The following is a 12,936-nucleotide window of genomic DNA, read 5'->3' as shown; positions in this document are numbered from 1 at the left end:
AGTGTATCTCTTAAATTATGCATGAATGAATGAATGAAACTAAATCAAATCACATTAATAAATAATACTTGATGTAGTTTCAGTTCACTTCATTTTATGTGAAGTTTATAATATTTTTCATTTTGTATATATACAATATTGTTTTCATAACCGTCCATTTCAGTAAATTTTGAATTAATTGTAAAACTAATAAATTTTGTTGTACAGAACATTATTTTTATTTTGACAGCATGTACGTGTTAATAATTTTAAATATCGTTTCTGTTTGGTCTTTTGAATAGTCCTTTTTTGTTATTTTAATCTTCGTAAGTTTTGATTTATGTATCATTATAATATTAGACATAGACCTATAGAGACCTATATAAAAATACATTGTAAATAAACTGGCTTTAAAAAAAAAAGTAATTCAATTGAGTTTCTTGCCAGTTCTTCTCAATTGGATCTATATACGGAACTGGACGGTAAGGAAAAAATAAATTTATAATGTAAAAATTTGACGTTCATAAGCGGCTAAAATGTCCTACATGAATAAATGATTTTTGAATTTGAATTTATTAATATATTATATATTGTCTAAACAGAGAACCTCGCTGGTCTAGTGGTTTACATATCGCACACGGCTTTACTTCCTATGGTTGCAGTTGGATTCCTCGCACGGTACAAAATCTGTGTTCGTGGGTATCATTGTTTGTATCGATCTAAGTGTTTTCTATGTATATATTATGTGGATATATAAGTGTAAAAAAAAACTTTTATTATTTAATAGCAGAATATTTGAGGAAACTTATTAAATATCACATATAAGATATTGAATATCACGCTACAACTCACAGCCAAACAAAAAGAATATTAGTCCATTAATTTTAATCGATTTGAGAAAATTTTCTATGTAATTCTCGAACAAAACAATAGGCAGTTGAAATCGTACGATAGCCGACCGTATCGGACAAAACGGCTTACTACCTGAATAGTAATGATCATCCGTTCAAATTGAATAGCACCGGTAATGAGGGAATCTGTATCGGTTGGCTGTAACGCCCGCTTATTGTAATGACCTATTTAATTTTGTTGCTTTATCTACTAGTTTTATACAGCGTATTGATAACACAAGCAAACCAAATTGGTCTGTTTCGGGTTACGGATACGATTATACTATTTTCTTTTGACAAAATTGCAATAGCATATGCTGGTAGTCACATTATTCTACCAAATTTGAATTTAAAAATGAATCTGTATTTTTATAAACATGTAAAAACTCATTTAAAAAGAATAAGAGCTGAGTTTCGAGTCAGTTGTTCTTAGTTTAAAGTACTCTGAACTGACGGTAGATTTGACATATCATAAGAATCTGTATGTCTGCACCTGTTCCGGTACCCCTTTAAGATTAATACACACAGAAACTACAAATTACAATAAGTTGCTATTTAAATTTATAAGGCGTTTTAGATTTGTTTTTGATGTACCTACTTCATTTTACATTATTTTAAGTCAATAAAGTCTCTTTAAAATTGTAAAAAATATATTATTAAAGTCAATATTTATAGCAAATTTAAATTTTATTTGAAATTCTAAGGTGTTAGCGAAGACATCTAATGAACCTGCATAACTAAATATATTTTATTTTGATTTAAAATGCAATACAATACCAAGTTGCAATAGTGATACCGGCGTACCTGCATTGCACTTAGCTTATCTGAATCGAGGAGAGATCCGTATAATTTTACGATGGCCATGCGATGGGGCGATTGTGGATCTGCACTGCTACGATACTGTTTTGTCTACTTTAATTGTCTACCATCCGGAAATACTGTTTGTGTGGATATATAGGTACGGTTTTGTCTACTTTAATAGTTTACCAACCGGAAATACCGTTTGTATGTATATATAGATACGGTTTTTTTACTTTAATCGTCTACTAATCGGAAATACTGTTTGTGTGGATGTATAGGTACGGTTTTTTTTTTACTTTAATCGTCTACTAACCGGAAATACCGTTTGTGTGGATATATAGGTTCGGTTTTGTCTACTTTAATCGTCTACCAACCGGAAATACCGTTTGTGTGGAAGTATAGGTACGGTTTTGTCTTTCATCCCCTATTTTATCCCTTTGGGGGTAGAATTAATCAAAATCCTTTTTTAGCAGATGCCTACGTCATAACGTCTACCTGCATACCAAATTTCAGCCCAATCCGTCCAGTGCGTTGATAGATCACTGTGTCAGTCACCTTTAAATTATATATATTTAGATATTGTAGTCACGTTATTGTAGTCCGTTCCTAACTGACACGGACAAAGTAAAGGGTTTTATTTATGTATTTAATTTACTTATTTAGTATGTTTATTTATTATTTTATTTTGTTTGTTTATTTTAATTGTTTAAAGGGGATGAACGAAAGGCGTGTGCAAGTGGCAGAAATGCGAATGTTAAGATGTATGTGTGGTGTCACCAGGAATGACAGAATAAGGAATGTGTATATACGAGGAAGTTTGAAAGTTGCGCCGGTTATAAAAAAGTTGCGAGGTAACAGATTGAACTGGTATGAATAGAATAGAATAGAGTAGAAAATTATTTATTCAAATAAACTTAATTTAAGCACTTTTGAATAGTCATAACAATTTGTTTTTTATCTACCACTCGTTCATATGACATGTTATGCGGAGGAACGAGGACCATGTCTTATGGAAAGTGTATAATATGAATGTGGATGGATGTAAAGGGAGGGGACGCCCTAAGAAAAGATGGAGGGATTGTGTGAAAGATGATATGAATAAAAGAAGAGTATGTTCAGATATGACGGCCGATAGAGAGCAGTGGAAGAGAATGACATACTGTGCCGACCCCAAATAATGGGATAAAGGCAAAACAATGATGATGTTTATTTTAATTGTTTATTTATTTCATCATCATCATCATCGCAGCCCGGAAGACGTCCACTGCTGGACATAGGCCTCCCCCAAAGATCTCCACGACGATCGGTCCTGCGCTGCTCGCATCCAATGCCTTCCAGCGATCTTGACCAAATCGTGGGTCCACCTTGCTGGAGGCCTTCCCACGCTGCGTCTTCCGGTCCGTGGTCGCCACTCGAGGACTTTACTGCCCCAACGGCCATCTGTCCTACGAGCTATGTGCCCTGCCCATTGCCACTTCAGAGTCGCAATTCTTCGGGCTATGTCGGTCACTCTGGTTCTTCTGCGGATCTCATTTCTGATTCGATCACTCCATTCGATTGGAGTAACTCCGAGCATAGCCCTCTCCATTGCCCTCTGAGTGACTCTGAGCTTGTTGATGGAGCCCATAGTTAGCGACCACGTCTCTATTTATGTATATTTATTTATTTATTATTAAATATTGGGATGATAAATTAACAGAACTTCATATTGTTAACATGACCATCATGATGGATATACTACCCCACAATGTATATCCCAACCCCTGTATCCCGCGAAATAGACGCAACGGGGTTCCTCAAGTGTTTTTTTATTAAAATTTATATTTGCTACAAATTTCTATGCGACGTGGTTTTGTAATGGAGACATTTGTTAGGGTGCTGGTTATTAATGATACCTCTATGTTTTTACATTAGAAGCGAGCGAAGGGTGCATATAACATAGGCCGATTATGATGTTACACACATACCTGCTAGATACCACAGTTATATTTTGGCGGCCACGGGTTCGATTCCTCGCATGATGCAAATATTTATATTTCAACGTTGGTCTAACGGTTTAGCACACCATCTTACAACAGATGGTTGCAGATTCAATTCTTCGCATGGTACAAATATTTGCATTCGTGAGTATAATTATTTGTATCGGTCTGGGTGTTTTCTATGTATATTATGTAAGTAATTATAAAAAGTAACAATTGTCTTGTACCAATAGTTTGGGTCTAGATAGCGCTATGTCAATTGTCCCGAGATATTATTATATATTTATAAAGAAGATTTCGGTAATCAAGTTGTTTAGTGGATAATTTTTCTTCTACACACAGCGCCATCTAGAGCCAAGTTAAACTAGTTAAAGCTTATGTTATGGGTACTTGATAACTGATACAAATACATAGATATTTATATATTTTTCATAAATCCAGACCAACACAAACAATCATACTCAAGAATACAAATATTGTGCCGTGCGAGGAATCAAACCCGCAACCATCGGAATTAAGGCAATGTGCTAAATCACTAGACCACCGAGGCCGTCAAATAAATAAATAAACATACATAATAATATATGTAAATAGTTATCCAGCAATTGATTACCACCGGTCGGTGCATATACGGCACATAATAATAAAATAAAAATGAATCGTGTGGAAACAATGGTTATAGTACGCTAATGAAAGCGTAGGGTCGGCTTTGCACTGTTTAATACACACTAGTTAATATATCCAGTTTGCTTGCTTTTAGTAGATAGATAGATAATAATTTTTATTTGTATCTTAGTAGTCACATACAGGTTTAATTACAAATAGTATAACAATACAGATTATTTAAACCAATGCAATACAATAAGGGTGACCCTGAATGTGTGTGCTACAGCAATACAAAACATATAGGGTAAACAGTATAGTTATTGCCCGTTTAAGGAAATTATACTAGTTTTATTTCTATATAAATCTTTATTAAAATAATAGGTAAGCGAGCATCGCCTCTTTGGTAACATAAATAGTTTAGCTATGAGATCCAGTAGGAACAATTTAAATATCTTAAGAAAACTAACAATTATAAGGTTTAACAAAAATAACTTCTAAAAATATAGTGATTGCCCGAACTAGATAGTCATTGCCTCACGCACCATATAGTTATTGCCCACATAGCATAACTGCTATAATTACTGAATCTAGGTAAAAATGTAACATGAAAACACTAATTCTTATTGTTTAGAAATGTTGACTAACACTATACGTTAAAGCAAAACAAGGTCTCAAATTTTAAAGACCTTATTTAAAATTTGAGATCTTTTTTAGCTTTTTGTACGTTACTATATATTTCTAAACAATCAGAATCAGTGTCTTCAGCAGAATAAGAGTCGGAGTCATCTACTTTATAGCAAAAATGACACAAAAATAAAAGCATATCTGATTCATCTGGCATGTGGTTTTTGTGATGTTCAGGGATGCATTTTGAATGAAATGATTTGTGGCAGCTGCTGCATTCAATTTTATTTTTAAAAATTATCTGCTTGCACACTGCACAAACATCTCCAGAGTGCAAAACCGTTTGATTTAAAATGGTGACTCTTTTTTCTGGTGGTCGTTCTTTATTGTTGCATACTTGTTTATTAGCTTTAATTAAGTTTTTCTTAGTTTTTAAGGACTGTTTTTCTTTTTTCTCTAGTTTTTTCTTTTCTTTTTCCTGTAACAGATTCTCCTTATCTGAATGCTTTTTTTGTAAAGCTAACTTGAAGGCGTCCGATGTAATAGCAAATGGTTGTCTTTCTGTCTGTCGTTTTCCTTTTCTTACTGGAGTTACAGGGTATGCTAAATAGTCCCCAAAAGATGACTTAACTTTTTGTATTTGTGGACTTATTACACTAATAACAGAATTGGGGAATGAGATATTGGTTTCAGACTGGATATTATGTGCACTGTTAGATATTTGAGAGATCTTTGGCATGTGTTGAACATTTAACTGACTTTTAGATGGAGTGACAGCCTCGGGTAGGGCATATTCCAGATAATCTAGCTGGTTTTTAGATGTTCCAGGGATACTAAGCAAGTGCTCGAGATTTTTTTGGCTTGATTTAGAAATAACTGTTTTAAGTGTGCTAAGTTCTTCTTCACCTACTTTTGAGTCTAATTTAATTAAAGGCAAATGTGACTTAGTCATATCAATTGAGGATTTGAAAATAGATTTAATTTGGGGAGAATTCAAAGTTTCTTCTGTAATTTTCTTTGTATGATCCTGGACTTTCGGCAAGAATTCTTTCCAGATATTATATAAAGTTCCAAGGTGTGCTTCAGTTGCGTCAAATGATTCATTTTGAAATCTCTCACAAAGAGAGGCCCCGACTATCTTTCTGAATATCTCAAATGTGATCGTTGCTGTTTCTGGAATAATATTTGAAACTTGTTTCCCAGAACTAGAGTTTTTTCCTAAGCACTTAGAATAATTAATAGCGTCAGGATCAAACGGGCATAGTCCACACGCTTTAAAGCCATTTACTAAAATTTCCGACTTTAGACTTGATTCAAGAACTTCATTTAGTATAGGTGCGAATGTTTGCTTAGATATACCCTTAGTTTGATTTGACAATTGCCATTTCTGTAAGTGCTTTCTCCAGCCTACTTTTAGGGGTCTAAATGCTGCGACATCAGCAGGTTGAATTATTCTGGTAGCATTAGGATATAATGCAATTAATTCAATTTTTAGGTGTGTGCATAATTGACTCAAATGATAATTTAAATGAGTTTTGTGGCCATCAACATACAAAATAACAGGAAAATCGACGGATTTACTGATTAAATAAGGATGGAAGACGTTAGCAATAAATTCATAAAATACTTCTGTGGTCATCCAGCCGTTATCTGATTTTCCGATACCCCATCCCATAGGTAATGATTCACATACTTTTTCCGGTAATCTTTGGTACGGATAAACAATAAATGGACAACAAATATCACCAGCAGCCGAGAAAGTAAATAAAACGGTTATTGATTCTTTTGAATTTGAATGTTCAATGTTATAAACATTTCTGGAACCTTTTTCAGCTACAACTAGTCCTGTACTCTGGCAAATCTGAAAATTTGTCTCATCTGCATTGAAAACTCTATTAGGTTGATTTAAAATTTGGCTTATTCCTTTTTCATCGGCATAGTGACGTATTTCGTGAAACCAACCTCTTATATCTTTCTCAGATACACATGAGCTTGCCTTTGTCACACTTTCAAAAGTTCGTATACTTAATTTAGGATGTCTCTTTAAAAATGCTTTCCACCATCCAATGCCAGGCCTATTATTCACAAATGGATTAGGTCTTGGATTTTCCTCTAGAAACTTTTGAACACTGTCCAAAATATTTTCTTTATGCCTGGGAAAACCTTTTCGTGCTGAAGTTATTATCCACTCTTGAAGAATAGTTTCTTCTTTAGGAGTTAAAACTGGCGCTGGACCCAAGCTGATTTTGTGTCCTGGATTATGTTTATAAAATCTCAGCGTTGTCCTAGGGATGCCATATTTTAGAGCTTGTATGGTATAAAATATGGTAGGTCACGGTGATGGCAAACGAAGACTTTTAAGACAATTGGATTTATTTTCGACACATAAATTTTATAATGTTAATTAGAGATATGACGTGCGGTGTCGATCGCATCTAGGTGCAGACTGCGTGGCGTCTGTTGCGCCGGTTATAAGTTTTTTTGAAAACGACTACGACACCGCACGCAGAGACAATAACATAGACAAACATCATTTTAATTATTTTGTTTTTTAAGGCACAGAACGCGTCGCTTACACACCCCACCCCAGTGTTGAGCCTGGCTCAGCACTCATTATCCATCGAAATACGAACGACACGCGTCACCGGCCGTTTCAAAATGCCAGTCTTAGTTTTCAATTCTACGACCCTAACTCGACCATCCCTTCCTGGAAACACCTGCTGAACCACAGCTTTCAGCCAGAAATTACGAGGTGCATCAGGATCGACAATAAGTACAAAATCACCTACCTGTATCGGTGTCTGGTCGTACTGCCATTTACGCCTAGGTATTAGGTCAGGAAGCACTTCTCTGACCCACCGCTTCCAAAACATGTCAGCGAGCCTCTGCGCCTTACGCCACTGTTTACGTAGGTACAAATCAGAGTCATTAAATACACCAACAGTTGGCAAATTTGATGACGAACCCAACATAAAATGATTAGGAGTTAGAGACTCACTACTACCTACTTCTACCGATACATGTGACAAGGGTCGACTGTTGACAATATTCTCAACTTCCGTCAGGAGCGTGTTGAGTACTTCTTCACGTGGTGCACGTTCTTTTAAAATTACCCTAAGTGAAGTCTTGACACTCCTAATAAGTCGCTCCCATGCCCCACCCCAGTGGGGACTGGCAGGCGGGATGAAGGTCCATTCCACTCCATTATTAGCTGCTTCATTTGTTAGCCTATCAAATCTACCTCATTTATAGACTTCTTCAGCTCAGCATCAGCGCCTCTCAAGTTTGTACCATTATCAGAGTACAGCATACGAGGCCAACCCCGTCTTGCTGCCATTCGACGAAGAGCCATAATGAGGGAGTCAGAGGTAAGTGATGATACCAGTTCTAAGTGGATTCCACGGACGGTCAAACAAGTAAATAAAACTCCATACCTTTTCTCTCTATGTCTCCCCACAGTGACCTCCATGGGTCCAAACAAATCCAGACCACAGTGTGTGAAAGGACGCTGATGATGAGCCAGTCGTGCTTCAGGCAGCTCTCCCATTCTCGGTACCTGTGGTTTTGCTCTTTTTATTCTACAAAACATACATTTATATGCTACATGTTTTACGGTTGGACGTATTCTAATAATCCAATATTTCTGTTTCAGGTTGTTTACAACGGTTTCCTGGTTCCCGTGGGCTGTCTTCACATGGTTGTATCTAACAATTAATTGAGATACCTGACTACGCCCGTCCAAGATGATAGGTCTCTTCATTTCAGGTTCAACATCCGGTGCAGCATCTATGCGGCCGCCGACACGGAGAATCCCGTACTCATCCAGAAATGGAGATAACGTAAGTAACTTACTACCTTTTGACAAACAGTTACCATTTTTAATTGCAGCTATTTCATCACCGAATGACTGTTCTTGTGTATATTTTAGCAGCAATCGCTCAGCCCTCTTCATGACTGTGCAAACAGTCTCAATCTGCTTTCTACACTTGTATATAAATTTTAGAATACATGCCGTAGCCCTCACCAGTCGTAACCAGCATGAAAATCTTCCTGGGTCAGGTACAGGTAAGTTACAATCTTCATGTTGTATTATCATTACTCGTTCTAAACTCATTTCATTTATCTTATCGATTATATTCACCGGCCACGATGACTCATCGCTGTATAAGAATGACGGACCTCTAAACCATTCATTTTTAAAAAGAGAATCGTCGTAATTTTCTCTCGTAGCGAGATCAGCAACATTTAATTTTGTAGGTACATACCGCCACTCCTCAGGGCGGCTTAGCTCGTCTATTTCACCCAGCCGGTTTGCTATGTACGTTTTATAGCTACGTGTATTATTACATATCCAGTGTAGCACGGTACTAGAGTCGCACCAAAAATAACGCCTTACTGGATTTATTTTGTGTTCTCTGATTATTGTATCTGCCAACCTCGCAGCCAATAAAGCAGCTTGCAATTCCAAACGCGGCACGGTAGTATGACTCACGGGCGCGACACGGCACTTGCTAGCTATGAATGACATACATATATCTTTATTTACGTACCATCGCCAGTATGCGACTGCGCACATTGCTTTAGTCGACGCATCGCAACACAAGTGTAACTCTAAATTACTATATTCACTTCCAGCCAAAACCTGTTTCGTAGCGCCTGTCACTACGTCATTGCAGCGGGATGTCGTAGCGCAGCTATTAGCTACGCCAGTTTCGTAGCCGATAGCCCGTTCGGTTACGCTTGTAGATGTAAGAGAGGTGAGAGAGGTTATGTTTACCTGAACTGATGTGCTACGTTTTATCGCTGACTCGCTCCCACTCGTCGCTGCTTGATACCACCTCGGCAGACGGATATTTTTTATTTCACTCGTTAGTACATTGACCCACTGACACCATTTTTTATGTATGTCATCTGTTACTAAGTCGTCCCAGCTGATTCCAGCGCGCCAGGTATCTTGCAACATTATTTTACCTTGTATAGAAAATGGCGATAAGAATCCAAATACATCGAATATTGACATTATGACTCTGAGCATAACTCTTTTTGTTGGTCTATTCTTACCATTAATTATGTCATGTGGTATGCGCTTGAGAGACACATCGAACCCCAACTCGTCTTCGCGCGGGTACCATATCAATCCGAGCGTACGTTCACCTTCGCATTCTTGATCTATTTTGAACTTTACGGCCGTAGTACCTAAGGACTCCTTTGGAATACTATCCAATACGGCTGGACTGTTGCTAGTCCAATTACAAATATGAAAACCACCTGATTTGTGAATTTTACTAATATTACGTACCATTGTTATGGCGGCGGCCTCGTCTGGCAAACTGTCTATGTAGTCATCCATATAATGTTGATTACATATCGCTGCTACGGCGTTTGGCATCGATGACTCATACCTTAGTGCGTTTTTATTCTTAATAAATTGAGCTATGAACGGTGAACATTTCGCGCCAAATATTAATGACGTCATCACGTACGTTTTTTCATGTTCTGCAGGACTGCTTCTCCACAGAAATCTGAGTGCGTTCTGGTCTTCTTCTCTTACCTTTATCCTTAAAAACATATCTTTTATATCGCCGGTCACCGCTACTCTGTTCTCCCTAAATCTTACCATAATGCCGAACAGAGATGTAAGTAGGTCCGGCCCCTTCAGTAGATAGTCATTTAATGACAAACCATTTGTGCTAGCTGCGGCATCGAAGACCAGACGTAGTTTTTTTTTATTTGGGTTGTCTACCCCAAAATGTGGTAAGTACCATGTCCGTGGCGAGACACTGCAATCTTCCAACTCTCTGGCATAATCATTTTGTAATAAATGATTAACACGTTCGACATACCTGTTACCATATTCCGTATTTAACATAATTTTCTTTTCTATACCTTTTAATCTGCGTACAGCGTTAGGGAAGCTATTTGGCATCCTGCAGCTTTCATCTTTCCATGGTAGCCCAACCTCCCACCTGCCGTTGATGAGTGTAGCAGTTTGCTCCATCACTGTCAGGGCACGGATATCATCAGCATTCTCCCGTGGCTTACCTGACACTCCCATGGACTCGATGGTGAATGACCGTCGCACCTCGTCATGGATGTCTCGTAACATGCGCTCGCTCTCGTCGACTGGTAAGCTGTGTAACTCAGAGATAAGGAGGGTCGAGTGGGACGATTGTTTATGTTCCGGTATACCTAAACAACCATGTATACACCAACCTAAGGGAGTGCGTGTAGCGACGGGTTCATTCTTATTACCTAAACTAGTTTGCAAAGGAATTAACAAATGATAATTATCCTGCCCTAATAGTATTTCAGGTTTCAATTTTTTTATACACAATTCATTTTTAATTTTACGCAAATTTTTATACAAGTTGTAATTAACAGTAGATAAATCTTGTATAGGCAAATCTAAATTATTTATGGTACGAGCTTTTACAGTATACACATCATTATTATCATATGAATTTACAGAGAAAATATCAAAGGTTACAACAGTAGTGTTACATAAATTTACAGAATTATTCCATGCACCACACATACGTAATGTGTCGCTGGGGCCGCTCAGTCCCGCGCGGTTAGCGAGATCGGTAGCTATGAGCGACACAGTTGAACCGTCATCAAGTAAGGCGGTGGTATTAATAACACCGTATGGTCCACGAATTTTTACCGGCACTACTTTTAATAACACTTGTTGATTATTTACGTTAATATGGGTCACAGTTTCACTCACGGGTGGACATTCGTTCACTTGTTCGGCGGTGACGTTGCTAGTCCTGCACCCGGTGGGTACGGGGTAGTGCAGAAGCCGGTGGTGCGCTCCGCCGCAGCCATCTTTATCGCAGGCGGGCGCCGGACATGTTTCGCGCTCATGACTTGACAGTAAACACTTGTAACAAAGATTGTTACGCTTAATGTATCGCCATCTATCTTTTCTTAGCGCTTTTTTAAACTGCGTACATTTTGTTAAATCGTGTCTTGAAACACGACAGTATTGACACTTATCATTCAGTACTAAAACAGAATGTGATCTGCTACTTATATTATTATCATAATTTTTATATTTATCGCTGCGTGCATTTATTAAGCATAAGTTAGATGTTGTGGAAATCTTTACTGCTTCTTGAGTTAGAAATTCGGATAATAATTCTAATCTAGATTTCTTTCTTTCTAGTAACAGTGTGTAACTATAATCTGACCACTTAGATACAAGAACAGTTGGCATCTTAGATAATAATAATGTAAATGCATCTATACCTTGTAAATATTCCTGGCGGCCGACGGCTCGTGTTGCTTCCACGAAATTCTGCACTTTCACAGCAAAGTACACTATGTCCTTTTGATATTCTTGTGACACTGGATGTAACTTTTTTAATTCTTGTATCAAGCGTGATATAATTATATCTGGATTACCGAACCTTAGTTCCAGTGTCGCCATTAATTTATCAGGAGTTACGGCGCTGATGAGTAAAGCTGATACCGCTTCCTTTGCGGCTCCACGTAGACATTTCCGTAAACGCCATAAATTTTCCTTCGGATTGAAGTTGCAGACTTCAGTCGATTCTTCATAGGCCTGTTTAAATTGCAGCCATTCCATGGGGTCCCCTGAGTAGTATGGCAAATCCTTCGGCGTGCTCAATCGAGACAATAATTTAGCATTCGAGTTGCTATTCGCAGAGGCGGCGGCCATGTTCTTTAGAGCGCTTGCTAGCATCTGAACTGTAGTACCATTAGTGCCAGAATCTATTGCTGGCGGACACGTGTCACCCTGTTGAAAACCATGATCGTGGGCAAACTGTGTGTTTTCCAATTCTTGCTGGCTGTGTTCGACCCACCTCTCCACATTACTATTAATGTTGGTGCGATTATCCTCTAGGTCTGGACTGTATTCTGCTTCTAAATCAGCTAGGTCTGCTTCCAATTGTTTGTCAATTAATTCCATTTGAATTTTAGCTTTCTTCTGTGCAGCATCGAGTTCTAACTGCTTTTTACGTGCCAGTACAGATGAATACGAAGACTTCGTGGACTTTGCACGCTTCGTTGTAACGGGCGTCGACGGTTGG

General features: G+C 37.8%; 1 protein-coding gene across 1 annotated transcript; it reads right to left on the bottom strand.

The window, feature by feature from the left end:
* Positions 1-10,664: 10,664 nt before the first annotated feature.
* LOC131852815 (uncharacterized) lies at positions 10,665-12,507 on the bottom strand (the record flags this gene model as incomplete). The annotated part of the gene is made up of 1 exon (XM_059203550.1): positions 10,665-12,507. A coding segment is annotated over exon 1 (1,806 nt), but the record flags the coding sequence as incomplete, so codon positions are not given.
* Positions 12,508-12,936: the final 429 nt, after the last annotated feature.

The sequence above is a fragment of the Achroia grisella genome, unplaced genomic scaffold, assembly GCF_030625045.1.
Source record: "Achroia grisella isolate CSIRO2021 unplaced genomic scaffold, CSIRO_AGI_Agris_v1 utg862, whole genome shotgun sequence".
Lineage (NCBI taxonomy): Eukaryota > Metazoa > Arthropoda > Insecta > Lepidoptera > Pyralidae > Achroia > Achroia grisella.
This window is presented reverse-complemented; position numbering and strand designations above follow the sequence as displayed.